The sequence below is a fragment of the Cinclus cinclus genome, chromosome 31 (genome assembly GCF_963662255.1).
Source record: "Cinclus cinclus chromosome 31, bCinCin1.1, whole genome shotgun sequence".
In the NCBI taxonomy this organism is placed as follows: Eukaryota; Metazoa; Chordata; class Aves; order Passeriformes; family Cinclidae; genus Cinclus; species Cinclus cinclus.
Genome location: NC_085076.1, coordinates 2,886,873 through 2,907,830, shown reverse-complemented (window position 1 = coordinate 2,907,830; position 20,958 = coordinate 2,886,873). Strand labels below are relative to the sequence as shown.

Here is a 20,958-nt window from a genome sequence, read left to right as displayed (position 1 = left end):
TTATTAATTAATCTCTGAATACACACTCCCCACCCCCCCCCGCCGCCGCCAGGGGGCAGCAGCGCGGGCGGCGCGCACAGGAAGTGACGTCACGCGGCGTCCGGGAGGGCGCGCCAGGTTCTGCTCCGGTTCCCCGGGACCGGCGGCGGTGAGTGAGGGGCGGGCGGCCGGGGCTGAGGGGGAAGGGGGGCACTGAGGGTCTGTGAGCGGGTGGGCGGGACGGGCCGGGCTGGGAGAAGATAAGGGGGACCCGGTGTGGGATGCTGAGGGGACCTGGCGGGCTCTGAGGGGGCTGTGAGGAGACATTGGGGCTGAGGTTGATGAGGGGAAGGTGGGAAAGGATGGTGGAGCTCCCATGACCCCCCTGCCTCCCCTCACCTGCCTCCCCTCACCTGCCTCTCTTCACCTGTTGTACCCTCAGGTGCGGCAGAGATGGAGTCCCAGGACATCAAAGAGCTGCAGCAGGAGGTGATGGAGGAGCTGGGAATCTCCATGGAGGAGCTCCAGGAAATTATAGACAAAGAAGTGGAGAATTCCGAGTGGGTGAGGCAGCAGAAGCAGCAGCTGGAGGAGCTGGAGCAGTGCATGAGGCACAAGGAGGAGGAGGTGGCCCACGTTGACCAGCTCATTGACGATGCCATGAGGTGCGTGGGCCTGGAGCGAGCCGGAATTCCGAGGAGGGGGATGTGGGGGGCTGTTCCCCTTCCCTTCAGGGCAGCCCCACGCTGGGGGGGTTAATGAGTGACATTGGCCACCTTCCCCCCAAGGCTTTAGACCCCTCGTGTGGACACTTCCCTGGGCTGGCTGCGGTCACGGGTAGCTCCTGGCTGTCCCTGAGGAATTCAGGAGCTGCTTTCCCTCCCGCAGGGCCATCGACAAGTGCGAGACCCTGGCCAAGGAGCTGTATTCCATGATGGGCCTGCAGTACCGGGAGAGCAGCTCGGAGGACGAGGCGCCGGCAGCCACGGAAGTGATCGAGATCCCGGACGAGGAGGACGACGATGTCATGAGTGTGGACTCGGGCTGGAGGCACAGTTCAGTGTCCCCAGCAGTGCACGGGAGGGGTGGGGAGATGGGAATGCTCTTAGCTCACAGGGAGCGTCTGCCAGATCCTGGTCGCGTTCCAGAATTCCTGCAGTCCCACACTGGGATTTCACCCTTTTCCCACCTGCCTCACTGGTTTCCCCATCAAATGATACCATGTTAGGAAAGGTGGCTGAGGAAAAGCCTTGTTAGGGTGGATTTCCTGGCAGGGATTTGGGATGGGCACTTTTCCCGTTTCCTTTTCTTTTTGTGATTTAATTAGGATGGATTTTTTACACAAGAAAAGGTTTTAAATCGCTGTTCTCTCTTTACTCACAGGTAGCAGCAGTCCCAGAATCTCCAGGGATCAGAGTCTGGTGAGTGGGGAGGCCCTGGCTAGAGATGTTTCCTCATGTGGGGTTTTCCTGAGACACAGGGTTGTCTTAGGTGCAAAACACCAAAAGTTTCTCTATGTTTCCCTTCTCTTTCCTCCAGCTGCGGGAAGCAATGGTTGCCATGAGGAAATCTGCCCGGGATGTTGCGAAATTCATGGATGCTGTAAACAAGAAAACGACCTTGCAGGAAGCACAGAGAGGTGTGGGAGATTCCAGAGGCTGTGTGCCCTGGCCCTGGGGCCTTTGCTTCCCAAAATAGGAAGACAATGATCTGCTTTCCCTGCAGGAATTCTCCACTCATATTTATTGATCCCAAATTGCTGTTATAATTTAGGGTATATTGATTCTGAATTCCTGCTTTTTTTTCAAGCTGTTTTCATTCAATAAAAAGGAGGCACTTGGGCTGCCTGAAGGGAAGGAAAGCAGGAATTCCTCTTCCAGAATGGTGCTTCCAGCTGTGTGCCAAGAAAGGAGCTCTGGGTGATTTAGAACTGACTTTCTGCTGTTGTTCCTTGGTAGATGCACAACCCCCTCAGGAATCTCCTGGCACTGCCCAGCCCCTCACTGTCCCTGCAGCCCCTGGCAATGATCTCAACGCTGATGGGGACCTCAAAGTGGGCATGAGGATTTTGGGGAAAAAAAGAACCAAGACGTGGCACAAGGGGACGTTGATTGCCATCCAGACAGTTGGTACGTGCTGTGCACGGGGCTGTCCTGGGATTTTGGGTGGAAAGTCTGGATTAAAAGGTGTCAGAGCACCTGATGTCACCTGGAAGGGACTGTGGGAGCAACACACCTCCACTGCTTCACCCTCCAAATCCTGAAAGGTTTTTAAATGAATCCTGAGTTAATTCTGAATAAACGATCTCACAGCGACCCAGAGCATTGGAATTCTGGTGTGAAACCATGCAGCTTTTGTTTATTTTCCCCTTTATTTATCTTCTGTTTACCTTTAAATGTCTTTCCAGGTGCTGGCAAGAAATACAAAGTGAAATTTGATAATAAAGGAAAGAGTTTGCTCTCGGGCAACCACATTGCCTACGATTACCACCCGTCTGCTGAGAGGCACCACGTGGGCAGGAGGGTGGTGGCCAAGTACAAGGATGGCAATCAGATGTGGCTCTATGCTGGGATTGTGGCTGAGACCCCCAACGTCAAGAATAAAGACAGGTAGTTCTTATTTCCCGTGGTCACATGCCCCCATCTCTTTTTTTTTTTGTTTTGTTTGTTTGCTTGTTTTAGACTAAAAAAAAAAAAAAAAGGTTGATTTGAATACCCTTGAGGTGCTGAATCGTGCCCTGCCCAGGAATGCAATTCTGACTCTGTTCATCTTTCTTATCTCTGAAACTCAGGGTGGAGTTCCCACTCTTGTTCATGGCCCTGAGTTAGATGTTAGATCTGCTAATTTATTCAAATTATCACCCAGATGTTGAGTCTGGGCTCCTTGAGGCATGAAAGAGTGGGAGCAATTGGTAGCCCTGGGAGGACAGAGTGACAGCAGTGTTGCCAAAGCTCTTCAGGAGGAGAAAAAGCCAGTTTGGAGCAGCCTTTTTGGGAAAAAAAAGGGGCAGAGCTGCTCTGATCTTTTGAAATAAAGGCTTGTGGTATTCCTGAAGAGATTGATAAAGGATTTAATTCTCCAGATCTGATGTAAACTGTGCTGGGTTTTATCTGATCTGTGTTTGATAACTGAAAATGAGCTGAATTTCTTACTCAAATTGCAACTTTCTCCAGGTTGTGATGCTCATCCCTCATCCTGCAGCTTTTTTACAGCTCTAGGGCCTGGAGTTGTTACTGAATGCCTTATCCCTTCCCTGCAGAAACCAGGAGCAATTAAACATTTTCTCTATCTTCTTTTCTTGGGGCACAGAGCGCATTTGGAGCAGAGGGAATTGTGCTGTTTGAGCAGCCATGGGAGCACAGGGAGGTTTGGAGCTCTTATTCTGTCCTTATCCAGGATTGGGATGTCTGCAGGAGGAGCAGGAGAGCTTCTTCACTTCCACTCCATGGTGTGCAGCTGTGTTCTCTTCAGCTCCCATTCCTAATTCCCATTTGTTTTCCAGGATCCTGATCTTCTTTGACGACGGCTACGCGTCCTACGTGAAGGAGTGGGAGCTGTACCCGGTCTGCCGGCCACGTGAGTGCTCCCTGTCCCTCCTGGCCTGCAGAGGTTTGGGGTCTTTGGAAGAGCCTGGCTCCAAAAACAGGCGTGTCCCTTTTTGGTGCTGAGCCTGAACATATCTGAAATCCTGGTTTATTGCCAGGGTGGGTTCAGGGTGCCCCACCATCAACATTACGGGCCCTTGGGATCATCCCTTGATTGACCTTAGTGAAAATGCACCTGGGATATTCTAAAAAAAAAGAAAAAAAAGGAATTAAATATTCTCTCTGTTTTGTCCTATTCCCTTTCTCCCACATGTCCCTTTCCAAACAGTGAAAAAAGCCTGGGAAGACATTGAGGATGTTTCCTGTCGGGATTTTGTTGAGGAGTACATCACTGCCTACCCCAACCGGCCCATGGTGCTCCTGAAGAATGGGCAGCTGATCAAAACTGAGTGGGAAGGCACCTGGTGGAAATCCAGAGTGGAAGAAGTGGATGGAAGTCTGGTGAAAATCCTTTTCCTGGTAGGAATTTCCCTTCTCCCATTAGGATTAAATTTGAGGTTGGGGATCTGGTCAGCTCTCTTTTTCTTGCTAATCGTGGAAATACTGAGGTTGGAAGAAGCTCTGAGATCTTGGAGTCTGAGGCCCTGAACCGCGTGCCCGAGTGCCACATCCACAGGGGTTTTGGACAAACCCAGGGATGGTGACTCCACCACTGCCCTGACCAGCCTGCCAGGGCATGAACACCCTTTCCAGAAAGAAATTTTCCCTAATACCTGACTAGAGATTCCCAAATAAATAATTGCGTGGTTCTGCTGTTTTGCCAATACTCATTGTTGCTTCCTTGTGCTCTCTCTGTGTCTCACCTCAGGAAGCTCTTCCCATGGGAACTGTGAGCTCTTCCTTCTCGTTCCCCCACGAGGACAAACGTTGTGAGTGGATTTACCGAGGCTCCACACGCCTCGAGCCCATGTTCAGCATGAAAACTTCCACAGCTTCCACCCAGGAAAAGAAGCAAAGTGGGCAAACCAGGACTCGTCCCAATGTTGGTTGGTGACATCTTTTGGTTTCATTTAGATCCTGGGATTTAACTGGAGGGTGGTTTGGGTTTGGTGGGGCTTTTAGCAGAACTCCTGGAGATTTCAGATTTCCAGCAAGTCTTTTCCCCTGGCACAGGAGATTTAGATTTCCAGGGTTTTGCTCCCCTGTTACAGGAGATTTAGATTTCCAGTGGGATTTTACTCCTGGAATAATGCCACAAAACCAAACTGCACTTGGGTGAAGTGACCAGAATTTTTGGGGATGTTGCTGTGCTCCGAGCTCGACAGTGACCTATTGTTAATCCCAAATCCCTCTTGTTTTGGTTCCTTCCAGGCACAGGTCTGTGTTTTGGGGCCCGTACATCCAACTTGGGATAACATTAGGGATTTTTCCTGTTGACTCTTTGGTTTTTCACCTTCCCCACCAGGTGCTGTGAGGAGCAAGGGCCCTGTGGTCCAGTACACCCAGGATTTAGCAGGAGCTGGTCCCCAGTATAAGGCTCTGGAGCAGCTGCCAGCTGCACGTCCCACGTCCCCTCAGCCTGCAGAGATGGAGTAAGTACCAGATCCACTTCCAGCACCTTCCACCTCTCTGCTTTTCTCCAACGCTCAGCTCTCTCAGGCACCACCTTTTCTGTGCAGAGGAATCCTCAGGTGCAGGTTTCCTCCATGGCTTTAGGCACGATTTTGGGGGAAAACTCTTACCTAGAGCTGCTGGATGAATAATTGGGGGCGGGAGCTGAGAGCCAACACTCCCCCAGCCAAATATTCCTCCTCAGGGCTAAAGCTTCGCACTTGCCTTTCCAAGTTAGACCTTTGACCCTTCTCTTCCCCAAATCTGAATTGCTCCCTCGTGTCACGATCCAGGCACTGGCCCCCGGCTGCCTTGTGTCCCTCCACTTGGACTGGCCTGCTCGCTGACCTCGCTGGGAATTCGGGATCAGCGGTCGGTCCCGGTGGGCACGGAGCAATCCACGGCCGAGCCACTGCCAGGGGCCCCAGGGGCACATTCCCGGAGCTGCAGGCTGAAGGAGGCCTGGAGGAAGGAGGAACTCGGCTTGATGAAGGGAGCGTGTTGGAGGACACCAGGGAACCTGGGGATGTGCTCGGAAACTTTTTAGGGGAGGGAGAGGCTGTCCCAATTCATTTTTGCCAGCACTGTGGATTTCCCATCCGGATTTACGGCCGCCTGGCCCCGTGCCAGCACGTCTTCTGCTGTGACTGTGCCCTGCTGGTGGGGCACGAGGGAGGCAGGACGTGTCCCAGGTGTGAGCAGCCTGTGCAGGAGGTCAATCTTTACTCGCCACAGGCTCTCCAGGTGTAGCAGCAGCTCAAACCCTACCTGCCCCAGCCAGGGGTCTTGGGGGCTCCTCTCCGAGCAGCAGTGCAATGCAACCCAATTTACCCCTGGAAACGCTCCCTCTCTGCTGGTCTGAGCAGGATTTGGGAATGGAAGCCACAAGAGCATCGCCTTTTCCATAATGCCAGAGAGATCCTGGATGCTGAAGGATCTCGGAATGCACGGCTGGGCCCACACCCCTGCAGGTCCCCCATGTGCAGGGAAGAGCTGGGCTGGGACTGGGACACCCTGGTACCGTGGGCAGTGTCACAACACAAACAAGAGCAAGCTGGACCTGCAGCCTCATCTGTCATCACCAAATCCTTTGCCATTCAGGCCTTGCAGTGCTTACAAGAAAAGAATTTTTTCCCTCTCCCCATAGAGGGCTTTGCTTTAGGACGTGGTTTTTGTGGAGCTGCTTCTCTGCCCTTAAATCTGAAGTGCCCCTGAACAGGGGCAGGAGGCAGCACAGGCCTGGCCATGTCCTTGCTGGTCCCAGGGATTCTGTGGGGTTCAAACACTTGGAGTTCAGATTATTAAAACTAAGAAGAGTCTTCTCACTCTGGTGTTTTGTTTCCTCTGAGGAAAGCCTGCGTCTCTTCCCCCTCTTCCAAGTTCTTGGTATTGTCACCACTTCTGACTGGTTTAAGCCCATTTTTTCCTCTTGCTCTTTTTGAAATGTGTTTGAACACTTTGCTTTCAGGCAGCTGTTGGCAGAAACCTTCATCCCTTCCTGCTCTCTTTGTCTCCTCCCTTTCTTCCCAACAACATCACCATTTTTCCTCTTCAGCGCTTGGTTTGGGGTGGTTTTCTGTTTTAATGATGTAAATGGGTTGAAAACCCTCTGGAATGGTTTGGAAACCTGCAGTTGATTGAAATGGGTAGAGAACCTGTTTTTTTGGAAGCTGTACTAGCTCTTCCATCAGGGGTGTTACTACATTCCCTTGCACAATCTTGTTCCTTAGTCCTTGCAAGAGAATCCTCTGGATTTGTTCTTCCCAGTCAGGCCTGGTTGAGCCTCTGGAAACTCTGGTTTCTGTTAATCCAGGGGTTTCTTCATGGCCTGGTTTGTCCAGCTTCCTGGGATTAAGACCTTGGGCATCCTTGTTACCTTTGCCTCATTTCAAAATCAGGAGTCACTTGGAGCTGTTGCTGAGTTCTGAAAGTTCTGAGTGGTTGTAGGATTGCTGTAGCAGAAATAGCCTGAAACGGGCTGATTTTCACACTTCTTAGGGAAAAAGCCACTGCTGGGATTCTCCTTTGGTTTCCGATTTCCATGGAGCAGCGTTGTTTTGATTCCCACCCGTTGATTTTCCACGTTCCAAATCAGCTTCTTCTTCCCTCCTGCAGATGCTCCGACACCCAGCTGGCCCAGGGCAGAAAGCAGGTGGCCAAGAAAAGCACTTCCTTCCGTCCTGGCTCCGTGGGCTCCGGGCACTCGTCCCCATCCTCGCCTGTCCTCGGGGACACCCCGGCGGCCGGGAGGGCCCTGCCGGCCCCGCAGCACCGGTGAGCAGAGCTCTGGCTGGGACACATCCCTGAGTCCTCCAATCTGGGATGTTGGGACACACGTGGGGCCTGTGTGTGCTGGTGGGTTTCTGGGTGGGATTCAGCAGCTGAGATCGTGGAGTGATGGAATCGCTGAGGCTGGAAAAGACTCTGAGTTCGTGGAGTCCCCCCAGCACTGCCAAGGCCACCACTGAGCCGTGTCCCCAAGTGCCACATCCACTTGTGTTTTGAGCACTTGCAGGGATGGCGGCTTCACCACCGTGCAGTGCTTCACCACCCAGCTCCTGCTGGTCGCACTGTGGCCGGTGTAAGCCAGGTTGCCCATCTGGGCCCACCCGGGCTCGTGTCCAACCCCCATCCACCTGCAGGGCTCTTCCTGAACACCATCCCTTCTCTCCCTCCCGCAGCCTCCCCAGCAGCGGCCCCTCCCAACCCTTCCACGGCATGATGGACCGCGTTCCCAACGAGCCGTCCTACCGGGCCCCTCTGGAGAAGCTCTTCTACCTGCCCCACGTGTGCAGCTACACCTGCCTGTCGCGGGTGCGGCCCGTGCGCAGCGACCAGTACCGCAGCCGCAACCCGCTGCTCATCCCGCTGCTCTACGACTTCCGCCGCATGACGGCGCGGCGCCGCGTCAACCGCAAGATGGGCTTCCACGTGCTCTACAAAACTCCCTGCGGGCTCTGCCTGCGCTCCATGCACGAGATCGAGCGCTACCTCTTCGAGACCGACTGCGACTTCCTGTTCCTGGAGATGTTCTGCCTGGATCCCTACGTGCTGGTGGATCGCAAGTTCCAGCCCTACAAGCCCTACTACTACATAGCCGACATCACCAAGGGCAAGGAGGACGTGCCCCTGTCGTGCGTCAACGAGATCGACAACACGCCGCCCCCGCAGGTGGCCTACAGCAAGGAGAGGATCCCGGGGAAAGGGGTGTACATCAACACCAGCTGGGAGTTCCTCGTGGGCTGCGACTGCAAGGACGGCTGCAGAGACAAGTAGGTGACTGCTCCTGCTCCTGACTGCTCCTAGTGACAGCACTGGGGCTGCGTGAGGTGCCCAGGGAGCACCCCAAGGTGGATCTGCTCTGGGGCTTGAACCCATGCCGGTCAGACCATGCAGGTTTCACGGTTTGGTTTGGAAGGGACATTAAAAATCACCCAGTGATCCCAGGTTGCTCCAAGGCCCTTCCGACCTGGCCTTGGACACTTCCAGGGATGAGAAATCCACAACTTCTCTTGGTTTGATTCCAAGTCAAACCCTTTGTGCCCATCTCTGCCTAAAGATGTGATTTCTTTTCCTGTCTCCAGACTGATAGGGGAGGTGTAGCTCGTGGTTTTCCTGTGTGTCTCTCCAGATCCAGGTGTGCCTGTCACCAGCTGACCATCCAGGCCAGCGGCTGCACCCCCGGAGGGCAAATCAACCCCAACTCAGGCTACCAGCACAAGCGGTTGGAGGAGTGTCTGCCAACAGGGTGAGCAGAGCCCTCAGAGGCACCAGCCCCAGATCCATTGTGAGGGAATTGGTCCTGGCTATCCCAGTGCAGATGTGACCACCTGTCTCTGGTCTTGGTTCTTCTGCCAGCTGTAGAATGGTTTAGGTTGGAAGGGGCCTTAAGGATCATCCACGACATGGGCAGAGGCACCGCCCGTGAGGCAGGGCTGCTCCAGGCCTGGTCCTCTGGGGTCTCTGTGCATAACCCCAGCTCTGCTAACAGCCACAGCCTTCGGGATGTTCCTTTATCTTGGGAGTTGTCACCCTTGTCCTTTATTGCAGCGTTTACGAGTGCAACAAGAGGTGCAAGTGCAACGTGAACATGTGCACCAACCGCCTGGTCCAGCACGGCCTCCAGGTGCGGCTGCAGCTCTTCAAGACCCAGAACAAGGGCTGGGGCATCCGCTGCCTCGACGACATCGCCAAGGGCTCCTTTGTCTGCATCTATGCAGGTGGGAGCTCACCTCACACGTGGAAGCCTCTTCTGTGGAAAGAGGGGGAGCCAGAGATGGGAATGGAGCTGAGGAAGGGGTTGGAGCACAGGGAGAAGGTTCTGGAGAACTCCTGAGGGAGCTGGGGGTTGGGGGGGGGGGCCTCATCCTGGATAAAAGGAGGCTCACGGAGGAACTTTTGGCTCTCTCCAACATCCTGAGGTTTAAGTTGGACATTCAGGAAAATTTCTTCCTGGGAAGGGTGGTCAGGCACTGGCACAGGCTGCCCAAGGAGGTGGCAGAGTCACTGTCCCTGAAAATGCTCAAAAGCACGTGGATTTGGCACTTGGGGACATGGCTTAGTGGTGGCCTTGGCAGTGCTGGGGGGAGCAGTTGGACTCAGAAGCTCTTCCAACCTCAGTGATTCCATGACTCCAAATCACAGCAGAAAGAGTGTGAAGCTCGTGCCATGCCCGTTCTGGGGACTGCAGGGTGAAAGCTGAGATGATGAATGTGCCCAGCCCTGGCACGAGACACTCCAGAGCCCTTGTGGAGGCAGTGCCAGTGTCACAAGACAAGCCCTGGGCTGTCCTTGAGGTGACCCAACCCCTGCCCCGCTTCCTCTGCTCAGCAAACCGGCTGGGCCCTGCCCAGCCCATGAGATGCAGAAGTTTCACTGGGGTTGCGTTGGCTCTGGAACGTGGCCACTCACAGGCACAGCCAGAACTGCTGCCTCTGTGCTCTTCCAGGCCTTCCAAGGCTCTGCTTGAGCTGCTCTGAGCTGCAAATCTTGATTTTAGCTCAGCCACAAGCTTCAGGGTTTTGTTACATCAGGAAACGGGGTTACCTTGTCCTTTCCCAACCCAGCTTTGGAATAAAGCGGTGTCATCCCTGTTTTCTCCTCAGTGAGCTTTGGAGAGGATAAAATTGAATGTCATCCCAGAAAACTCACCCTTCATTTTCTACGCCCCTCCCAGGGAAAATCCTCACAGATGACTTCGCTGACAAAGAGGGGCTGGAGATGGGTGACGAGTACTTTGCCAACCTGGACCACATCGAGAGCGTGGAGAACTTCAAGGAGGGCTACGAGAGCGACGCCAAGTGCTCCTCGGACAACAGCGGCGTGGACCTCAAGGACGACGACGACGACGACGAGAACACGGGCACGGAGGAGCTGGAGGAATCCAACGAGGACAGCTCGGACGACAACTTCTGCAAGGACGAGAACTTCAGCACGAGCTCGGTGCTGCGCAGCTACGCCACGCGCCGGCAGACGCGCGGCCAGCGCGACCACGGCCTCTCGGAGACGGCCTCCAAGGACTCGGGGCTCACGCGGCCCCTCGGCCACGAGGAGCCCGCCACGGCCCCCCCCTGCAAGCTGCCTGTGTCCGAGGAGACCTCCAAGAACAAAGTGGCCTCGTGGCTGAGCTCCAACAGCATGGCCGAGAGCTTCCAGGACAGCGACAGCGCCTCGTCCTTCAGGGCAGGTGAAGGGGGGGAAAGCAAGGCTGTGAAAATGGAGATTCCTGCCGACAGGGAGAAGGGCTGTGCTCCCACACCAGGAGATCTGAATGGAGAGGCAAAGGCAGCCAAGAAGGAGGTGAGGGAGACGTGAAGGGAGAGTTAAAGGCAGGGATGCGCTCCTGCTCCAGGGGCTTTTCTCCCCGTGCAGCACGGCCAGGGACACTGGGGGGCTGTTGGGTGTCCCCTGTGCTCAGCTCCCCTGGCTTCTCTGGTGGGACAGGGAGGTGCTTTTCCCCTCCCAGGGAGGGAGTTTGTGGCACAAGAGGCTACAGAAGTTGCTCGATGCAAGCAGAGCTGAACATCCTCCTGCCTGGGGACCTGAGGAACGTGGCTGGGGACATGGCAAGTGCTGGGGAGGACACTTGGAGTCCCCCAGGAGGGGGCATCTCCGTGCTGGGTGTCACTGAGTGTCACACTGAGTATGGGGACAAGCAATGTCTCACTCCTGGGCTGGCATTTTGAGGAACAATTCCATAGAGAGGCTAGAGAGTGCTCAAGAAGTGAGAGATCCTAATCTTCTGTGCTTCTCCCCTCTGCAGGAACCTAAAGAATCAACCAAAATTCCTGGGTAAGATTCCTTAAATTGTGTTTTCCTGTCCCATGGTGCCTGGCCTGTGGACACTTTCCTGGAAATCCAGGTGTGACCCGTTCTTGTCCTGACCCCACAGGCTGAGCAGCCTGGGAAGGAGGTATGGCTACAACCCCTGTCCCCCCAAGCTGGAGGGCATCCGCAGACCCGTGAGTGGGACCCTGCTGCTGCAGAGCCGCCGGCAGTCCCTGGCCCCACGGCCCCCCTCGGAGGTGAGAGGGACCCCTGGGCTGGGGGCGACCCCTGAACAGCTTCCACAGTGACCTTGAACCTTGTTTTGGGTGATTTTCTGCCTTTGGTTCCCACTTGAGCACAGGGTTTGTGGTTCTAGCTCTGATTTCCTTAGAGTTTTGGGGGTCTTCCGTGGATCTGAACAATGAAAAAAAAAGAGGAGAGTGGGGACGTTGGGTCAGATTTGGCACTTTGGTTTGCACACCTGGGACCCATTGTTTGGCAGAGCCATCTGGGGGAAGCCATCCTGGAGAAAAATCTTTGTTTTTTTGGGAACTTCTCCCTTCCTTTTGAGCACCTTATGCTCCAGGATTTCAAGCAGGACTTAGCAGTCCCCCAAAATCCCACAGGTGTTTGAAACATTGACTGGTGGGATCTGGTGTCCAGAGTTGGGGGGTGAGGGGGGAATCCTCTACCTAAGGGTTTCCTGGAGCAGAAGGGGTGAGCTGGAGGAGAGCACCATTCCTGGGGAAAGGGAGGCTTGGCTGCACTCCAGGAGCTGTTGCTGTCCCCAGGATGTGCTGACACTGTCGAGCAGCACCGACAGCGACGGGGAGCACAGGGCAGGGCAGGCCCCGGGCACCAACGACAGCGACGACATCCAGACCATTTCCTCAGGATCTGAGGAGGAGGAAGGGGAAGACAAGAAAAATCCATCATCTGGGTCAGGTGAGGGGGGGAGATGAGGGCTGAGGGTGGGAAGTTTTGGTTGGAGAGCACCAGGAAGGGCTCGTGAGGCCATAGCAGCTGCTCCCGCTGTGTCCCACAGCTGAGGTTGGAACCTTACCCCAAAGCAAAACTGCAAAATCTGTTCCTCAAAACCAGACATTTTTTGGGTATTGTAATTAAAAGCAACAGTGAGGCTTATGCTGGGTCTGCAGGCTGGGTTGGTTCCAGGAGCCATCTCAAAGTGCTGGTTTGGCTCTGAGGGCTTCGTCACCCCTGAACGGAGCAGCAGGGGGACGAGCAGGGGACAGCACCACTTCGGGCTCCTCTGCTGGAAGGTCCCTCCTCATGGCAGGTCCCGTGAAGAGACAGGTGGCTGTGAAATCCACCCGAGGCTTCGCCCTCAAGTCCACCCACGGCATCGCCATCAAGTCCACGCCGCTGGCGGCGGCCGACAAGGGCGAGAGCGCGGGGCCCGTGCGCCGCAGCACGCGGCAGTTCTACGACGGCGAGGAGAACTGCTACATCATCGACGCCAAGCTCGAGGGCAACCTGGGCCGCTACCTCAACGTGAGTGGGGCTCGGGGGGCTCCTCGGGGGGGCAGCTCAGCGGGGCTGTTCCTCCCCAGGACTGGCTAAAAACAGGAAAAGTGGGGAAAAGAGTAGGGGCTGGAGGAGGATGCACCTTCCTGGCACCCGGAGCAGCTCGGGCCTGGTGGGAGCGGGAATGGCGTCAGTCCTTCCAGAGCCCGTTACCTTTGAGTGTGGATCTTGTGACTCAGCCCGGGCGTGCAGCCTGTTCCAGCAGGATTCCGCTGGATGTGGCGGGCAAACCAGGAATGCTGCTTGTTTATAAAGGCTGTGTTGAGTGCTGGCAGCTCGGCCTCCCCGCCCGGGCAGCAGCTCAGACTCTTCCCTGTTGCCATTACAGCACAGCTGCACCCCAAACCTCTTCGTGCAGAACGTCTTCGTGGACACCCACGACCTTCGCTTCCCCTGGGTCGCCTTTTTCGCCAGCAAGTGAGTCCTGGAGTGCTGGGAGGGGATGAAGATTCCTGGGCTTTTGTGGGACCTGGCTCCATGGACAGGGCTGGGTGTTCCCTGTTCCTGGAAACCCTATTCCCAGTTTCCCATCATTCCTGTGCAGAGAAAACCTTGGTGTCAGAAATCTTCTCTCTTGTGCTGGAGATCCTGGTGTGATTTCCACCAGTTTTAGACCTTCCCAAAGGGGAGAGTGAGGTGTGGAGCGGCCAAATTCCTTTCTAGTTACAGTCACAAATCTTTTGAGTCGTGGTGAATCCCAGCCACGTGCCTCTCTGCTGCTCCATGAATCCTCATGGGAATGATTCATCAGGGAACTTTGTCCCTTTCTCCCTGGCTGCCTCAGCCTTGTCCCGGAGCTCTCACGTGGAAGTGTGCCTTCCTTCTATCATCCAGTATCTGTTCTCTGGAAGTCTCCTGGCCCATCCCGTGTGGTTTGTTTCCTTCCCAGGAGGATCCGAGCTGGCACGGAGCTGACCTGGGATTACAACTACGAGGTTGGCAGCGTGGAGGGCAAGGAGCTGCTGTGCTGCTGCGGGGCCATCGACTGCCGGGGCCGGCTGCTCTGAGCTGCTCCCAGCAGCTCCCGTCTCTACAGAGGCCTGGTGCTCACTTTTCCCTCAGTGAGGGCAGAGTTTCTTCTCAAGAGGTTCTCTCTGTCTCTCCCATTCACCTGGAAAATCACAGATGGACACAGAGCAAGAACGGACTCTGGTTGTGCTGGGGGGTGATTCCCAGCCCCTGGGCTTCCCCCACCTTCCAGAGGCTCCAGTTATGCCACAAGACAACAGGCTCCCTCGAGGAAACTATTCCTGCTCTCTTCCAGCTTTCCACCAAATTTAAGGCACAAACCTCCTTTTTCCAGCAGCAAGCACTTCCCCAGTATGTCCAGGAAGTGCTTCCCAGTTGGAACTGAGGTCTTTAAAGTGGGAGGATGTGGGTGGAATCCGTGGAAGACTGGACCAATCAGGATTTATAGAATTCAAGTGAAAAAAGGCAAGAAGTATTTATCTGTCTTCACCTTGGAGCCGTTGTAAAGAATCTTTTAGTTGCTAAAAAGCAATAAAAGTGTGTTTTTTCTATTGAAAACAACCTACCCTGATATTGAGACGCAGCAAAGAGCCCTGAAAAAGCAGGGTTGGACCATTGCCATCATCCTTGTTTCTGTGGGGTTTGCAGGAAAAATGCCAGAGGTGGATGGGCCCAGGCAAAGGGAGAAGGAGCTCCCACATTTTCACCTTTCCTTCACCTTTCCTCAAAACAAACACTCCTTAAACCCTCCACTTGGGAAAATTAGAGAAACGGGTTGGGATTTTCTTCAGGAAGCAGATCCAGTGCCGTTCCCCATCTCCAACCCTCCCAGAATGTGACTGAGAGCCCCAAGCTTGGGCTAAACTGCAGTGAAGTGGCAGCTGGGACAGTCCCAAACTGGCTTTGAGCACCTGGGTGGGGAGGGAGGAGCCAGCCCAGCCCTGTCCAGCTGCTGGACACTGGGACACGGAAAATCACCAGGGCTTGGCAGCCACACACAGCCCCAGGTGTGGGGCTGGAGTTTCTTTGTAGTTTGGGGTGGGGAGAGGAAGGAAGAAAGGCACCAGGGCAAATCCAAAGGGTTCAAAAAACCACCCTGAGAACTGGATGAAAGAGGTGAAATTTGACAAACGGGGATCAAATCTCACATTTTTTCATGTGGAAAACCCCAATCTGGGGGGTGGTGGAGCCAGTTCCAACCATCCCCCCCCCCCCCCCCCCCCATAACCAACACCAGCCCAGCTCAGCGCAGCCCTGCACAAGGGAGGCTTGTTGGGTTTTTTTCCTGCTAAATAACCTTTTTTTTTTTTTTTTTTTTCCTTTGTAAAACCTTTCTGGGGCCTCCTGGAGCTCCAGTTCCATCCCGAGCGTCCACCTGAATGGAGGCTTTGTCATCCCAGCAGGGCTGCAGCTCCTCAGGGAACCCAAACCCACGCTCCAGCCTGGGGTTGAAGACTTGAAGAACTTTTAGGAGAAAAAAAAATACAAAAACCATCAAAATCTTCAACTCTGCCCATTTTTTGCATTGCCTAAAACATCTATGCCAAAATACTGCGACCCCCCCCTCCCCGAGGGCCACTGTGCCACTCACAGAATATGCCCAAATCCTGTAATTTTTTTACCCAAGTTTATTAGATTTTAACTTTTAATATATTTAACCTTTTATTTATTTTTTTTTTTTTAAAAAAAACAAGAACAAAGAAAAAAACGCGTTTTGGTCTGACATTGGTTAATGGTCCTTGTTCCCCCCCACCCCTCCGTGCTGGGAGGTCTCACAGCATCCCAGGGGATGCAGGAGACAGAGCCAAGCCTGGCTCCTTCTGTCTTCCAAATAAATAGAAAAGAAAAAAAAAAAAAAAAGAAAAAGGAAAAATCATTGGAAATATGTCCTGTTACAGCTGGGAGAGGCCGCAGAGAGGGAGAGATTCAAAATCCATTTACCAAAGAGAAATAAGAGGATTAAACTCTGAGACACAAGGAGTGACTCAGCCCTGCAGCTTCCTTCCCCCAAGTACTTCCATAGTGTCATCCCATCATTTAGGCACTGAAACACCCAGGAATTCCCTGCTCCTCCCTCCCAGTTCGGCTTTTCCAGCCGGACACAGGTCAGGGAAAGAGGTTTCTCCCCTCCCCCGGTGAAGGAATGGTTGGGAAAGTAGGAATAGCACAGAGAGCCCAGCACGGGGCTGGGGCCGAGCTCTTTGGCCAGAGCCAATCCCAGGGGCTGCGGGGCGGGCAGGAGCCGCCCCGGTGGGATGGGAGCCATCCCGGCAGGGTCCCCCCGCCTGTCCCGGGAACCGCAGTGGATTAAGGCAGCAGGTGAGAGGTGGAAGGGCACCAGCGGTGAGTGTGAGGCAGAGCTGCGGCCCCGCTCCGGAGGGGCTGGGCCCGGCAGGTGCTCCGGGGTCCCGGTGAGGCGCGGCCGGAGGGGCCGGGCCGGTGGCAGCTCTCGGGTCCGGGGCACTCAGTCGGTTTTGCGGTGGTTGTTGTTGAGGACAGGGTGGCCATTGGAGAGGGGCCCGTTCTTGGCCACCTCCTCCTCCTCCTCCGAGTTGTCCGTCTCCTCACGGTCACTCCGCTCATCCTCCACCACCTGTGGGCAGAGGGAAAAGGGGGGTTCAGGCAGCAGCCCCCCGCTTTCCTGCCGTGCCTCAGTTTCCCCATTGCAACCACAGTGGTTTCTCCCCACTGAGAGGATCTGGGGAGCCAAGGGCAGCGGGGATTCAGGATCTGGGAGTCCCCCTCTGCAAAGTCCTGAGCGGGTCCTTGCCTCTACGATGTCCCCACGGGCCAGGTCCCCTCTCACCTTTCCAGTTATGAACTTCTGGGCCATGCGGATGATGAGGTAGGCCCAGAAGATGTGCAGCGACTGCAGCACCACCATCATGAAGTTGAAGAAGTAGTAGCCAAAGAAAGCAGGGTAGAGATCCAGCGGATAAAACACGGTGCAGTGCATGATCCTGCCAGGAAAAGCCACTCCTGTCACGAGCAGAACCAGCATCCCCCCTCCGGGAGTCTCCCCAAGCCCCTGCCTCGGTTTCCCCCCGTTCCCCACTGGAGCTCACCAGAAGGGCAGGATGACCAGGCGGGTGATGATGAAGACGGCGGCGAAGACGATGAAGATGTTGTTGCAGGTGTTTCTCCACCCGGCGTAGTTGAACATCTTGGCAGACTTGGGGGGCACAGACGGGGTGAGCTGGGGAGGGGGTGCAGGATGGGGGACGTGGTGACAGCAGGGGAGGGGGACACACCAACCTCCAGCAGATAATCCGAGGAGTCGTGCAGGGCCATGATGAGAGTCCCGGCACGGATGTAGTTGGCGAACCAGGAGAAGCTGATGAGGATGATGGTGGCCACGTGGTGGATGATTTGCTCTTTGAAGTCCTGTGCCCAAAGCAAAGGGAGCCCAGCAATGGGGGGAGGGTTATAGCAAATCCCCACCCCACAGCCCCTGTGTGTCCCCACATCCTCCCAGCTGGTCCTTCCTGCTCACCACGAGGGTGAAGAAAGCGCTGCCAAGGTGTCCCAGTGTCTCCCACCCCCTCCCAGAGACCCCCACCTTGCGCTTGACGTCGGAGGCGATGCTGAAGAGCAGGGACCAGTAGAAGGAGAGCTCGATCATGTAGTACCAGTACTGGGAGGGCAGCATGCTCTGGGGGCAAGGGACAGGTTAGGGGGTTCCTGTGTCCCCCAGAGAGCTTTGGTTCCCTTCTGTGGGCACCATCTGAGTGTCCAAGGGACCCCCAGGGGTGCCAAGAGACCCTCCTGCACCCCCAGCTCTCACTGCTGATCCTGGTAGTCAGGAAAAAGCCGTGGGCTGGCAGCTGGGATGGGATCCACGCTCACCTGGATGGGGTATCCCTTCCACACCTCCCGGAGGTCGTAGAACCAGGGTTTCTGTGGGATGGGGAGACAGAGGAGTCAGAGGGGCCAGGGGGGGCCGGGGGAGGATGGTGGGGGGGAAAATACTCACATCCACTATGACAGCCATGCCAGCAATGAAAGCAATAAGGTAAAAGGTGAATCTCCAACTGGAAAAAGGAAGCAGACGGTCCTCAGACGGGCACCGGGGAGCAGGAGGGAGGAGGACGGACCCACCGGCCCCGGATCCTGCGGCTCCCACCCTCCCAGGCAGCTCCTGGCCAAGCTGGGGCTCCCAGAGCTCCCCCAGGGTGGAGGGACAGTGACATCAGGCACAAGAGAGGTCTCACCTGGCCTCCCGGAATTTCTTGAGCAGGCTGGGCCGGTCCTGGTTGCGGCGGCGGCGGAACCAGCGCTCGACCTGGCGCACAGTGCAGCTGCTCTTCTTGGAGAGCATCTCCACGTCGGCCTGGGGACACCAGGACAGCCCCACCGTGTCACACGGCCCTGGCTCTGCCACCCTCACCCCCCAGGCACCTCTGGGGACCCCCCAGTCCTCACCTGCTTGGGGTGTTTGGAGGTGGCAGTGTAAAACTTCTCCAGCACCGCATTGGGGGTGGCTTTTAACCGAACCTTCTCCTTGACATTCAGGAGCCCGGCCAGGGGGGTGGCCACGTACCTGGGGAAGAAGTTGGGGACATAAACCTCCCCATTTCTGTCACCTGGATGATTTGGCCCCATCAAAGCCACCCAGAAACCCACCACCACTCAGTGCCTGCTGTGCCTTCTCCAGGGTGGCTTTTGCCACAGGGGAGCCCCCCGGGTCCCTCTGTCCCAGTCTGTCCCCACTCTGCTGAAGGGTGGCCCCCCCTTCTCTCGCCCTCCCAACAAAGCCGGGTCTGTTCCCATTGTTTGCTCAACAAATCACTCCCTGAACGCCGTGTTTGTGTGGGGAAGGGGGAACATGTGGGTTTGTGGGAGGGGGTCAGGACCCCCGGCGTGCCACAGGCACCCCCGGCTAGGCTGAGCACAAGGTGCCACATCCCAGGGTTCAACCACACCCCCAGGGCACAGGGAGAGCCGGACCAGGGGCTCCGGAGCCGACCCCACCCCCAAGAAAGGGACTCACGTCTCAAAGAGGTGCCGGACAACGAGGAAGAGGAAGGCCAAGGGGAGGGTGATGTACAGGTCAGAGGCTTTGGCGTAGACTCGCCCATCCCGGTCCTCCAGGTCAGCCCAGGTGAGGTTTGCCGGGAGCCAGAGCCGTTCCCACCAAAAATAGTTGTACAAAGTCTGAAACATGCTGGGGGGAGGGAAAGGGGAAGAGGTGAGGGGGGCATCTCTGAGGATAATGCCACCCCGGCCTGACCCCCACACCCCGGCTGCACCAGGCACCCCAATTTCCACCTCGGCTCCCAGGGAGGCCCCGGTGAAATCCCTGTCGGAGCGGCCGGCGCTCGGCTCGGCACCGAGGGACTTTGCTCCCTGCAGCCCTGGGGTCAGAGGGTGATCATTAACAGGGGCCCCAGTCCTGCCTCCGACCGCCAGCTCGGGTCCCTGGAAGCAGCCCGAGGGAAGAGCTCCCGCCTCCGGTCTCCACACCGGGACGGCCCCGGCACCGCAGCGGGAGGAGGAGGAGGAGGCAGAAGCCCCCGAGGTTGGCTTCCCTCCCGAGAGCTGTGTGTGCATCCCGCGGTTGATCCAAACCCAATTCCCGGCGGGAAACGGAGGCACGGAGCCCACCGCCACCCTTACGAGGGCAGGCACAGCACCAGCGCGGGATTAGGGATTTGCCGGCGGCACAATGAGCACCTTTGTGCCTTAAAAAGGCTCCGGACGGGCCCCGGCAGGGGAAGCGGGAGAGCCGCCCCTCTCCGCGGGGTCAGAGCATCCCGGCTCCAGGTCCCTCTTCCCCGGCCGTTTTTGGGGAACCCCGCGGGGTCGCGATGGGGCCGGCTGGGATCCCGCTCCCGGGAAGCGAATCCCCAGCACGGCGCAGGGATTGTGGCGAGGGGACGGGGGCGGCTCCGCTCCGCTGGGGGAGGAAGAGGAACCACCGTGGCCGGTTTCGCAAGGGCAGGCGGGAGGGAGGTGCCGCAATTCCCGACTCCTGCGGCCGCGCCGCGGGCAGGTAACGGGAGGGGAGCGTGGGAGGACGGGGTGAGGCCCAGGTCAGGGCCGGCAGCTCCTCGTCCCCCGGGGCACAGCGCGATGTCCCGGCACCGGGGACACCGAGCGGGTGCGGGAGGGGGGGGGGGGGTCACCGCCGGGCCGGACCCCTCGCCACAGAGGGGATTGTAGGAGCGGTCCTGCCGCAAACCGACAAAATCCTGACGTTTTAAAGTCGCGCACAGAAAAACGAGACCTGGAGGGCTCCGGGCCCGGGGACTGCGCGCCCTGCCCGGGTCGGGGGCCCGAGGCCGCTCCGGGCCCTCGCTGCGGCCCCCGGGGAGGGGGGGGGCCCGCCTCCGCCCGGCCCCGCCCGAGCGGCCCCGGGGGGCCCTGCCCGAGGGCGGATCGAGGCCCGGGATGGCTCCGGTGCGCGCCCAACGCCCGCAGAAAGGCCCGGCCGCGGGGAGAGGGGGGGGAGGCGAGCGGGAGCCATCCCGGGGCCCCTCCCGGAGCGGGGAGGGCCCGCTGTCCCCGCCGCCCCCCGGCCGCACTCACCCGCAGCCGCCGCCGGAGCCCTCACGGAGCCCTCACGGAGCCGCCGCTCGCTCCCTCCGTCCCGCGCGCGCCCCGCGCCAGGCAGCGGCGGCAGTGACGTCACCGCAACCCGGGAGTGACGTCACCGCAACGCCGCGGGGAGCGGCGCCCGCCGAGGGGCGGGGCGGGGCGGGGCCAGGCGTGAGCAATCAAGGGTCGGGATGGGATCGGGGCAACCCCTATAGACCCCCTATAGACAGCCCTGTATGTTCCCTATAGACCCCCTATAGACAGCCCTGAATGTGCCCTACAGACCCCCTGAATGTGCCCTATAGACAGCCCTGTATGTGCCCTATAGGCCCCCTGTAGACCCCCTGAATGTGCCCTATGGATCCCCTATAGACAGCCCTGTATGTGCCCTATAGACCCCTTTTTGTGCCCTATACACCCCCTATTGACACCCTATATGTGCCCTGTGCACCCCCTATACCCACCTCTCTGTGTGCCCTGTGCTCGCCCCTACACACGCCACGAG

General features: G+C 57.0%; 2 protein-coding genes across 3 annotated transcripts; one reads left to right on the top strand and one right to left on the bottom strand.

Annotated features, from left to right (window-relative positions):
* Nucleotides 1-432: 432 nt before the first annotated feature.
* On the top strand, nucleotides 433-15,782 carry SETDB1 (SET domain bifurcated histone lysine methyltransferase 1). The gene is made up of 21 exons (XM_062511281.1): nucleotides 433-644; nucleotides 868-1,034; nucleotides 1,363-1,400; nucleotides 1,519-1,618; nucleotides 1,938-2,108; nucleotides 2,387-2,588; nucleotides 3,482-3,555; nucleotides 3,853-4,043; nucleotides 4,393-4,570; nucleotides 4,990-5,116; nucleotides 7,251-7,409; nucleotides 7,817-8,407; nucleotides 8,767-8,883; nucleotides 9,186-9,355; nucleotides 10,312-10,934; nucleotides 11,398-11,426; nucleotides 11,527-11,659; nucleotides 12,194-12,347; nucleotides 12,700-12,914; nucleotides 13,276-13,364; nucleotides 13,837-15,782. Exons 1-21 carry the CDS (start codon nucleotides 433-435, stop codon nucleotides 13,952-13,954), a joined length of 3,858 nt encoding a protein of 1,285 aa, XP_062367265.1. The 3' UTR covers nucleotides 13,955-15,782.
* Nucleotides 15,783-15,935: 153 nt separating this feature from the next.
* On the bottom strand, nucleotides 15,936-20,522 carry CERS2 (ceramide synthase 2). Of its 2 annotated transcripts, none has more exons than XM_062511287.1 (11): nucleotides 20,445-20,522; nucleotides 18,907-19,080; nucleotides 18,339-18,456; nucleotides 18,128-18,246; nucleotides 17,890-17,947; nucleotides 17,763-17,813; nucleotides 17,476-17,568; nucleotides 17,172-17,300; nucleotides 16,982-17,088; nucleotides 16,723-16,876; nucleotides 15,936-16,509 (listed from the first exon to the last, which is right to left on the bottom strand). In XM_062511287.1, exons 2-11 carry the CDS (start codon nucleotides 19,077-19,079, stop codon nucleotides 16,381-16,383), a joined length of 1,131 nt encoding a protein of 376 aa, XP_062367271.1. In that variant the 5' UTR covers nucleotide 19,080; nucleotides 20,445-20,522; the 3' UTR covers nucleotides 15,936-16,380. The 2 variants fall into 2 exon arrangements, with proteins under 2 accessions (XP_062367271.1, XP_062367272.1); XM_062511288.1 differs by lacking the exon at nucleotides 20,445-20,522 and adding an exon at nucleotides 19,590-19,651.
* Between the last annotated feature and the right edge of the window lie 436 nt (nucleotides 20,523-20,958).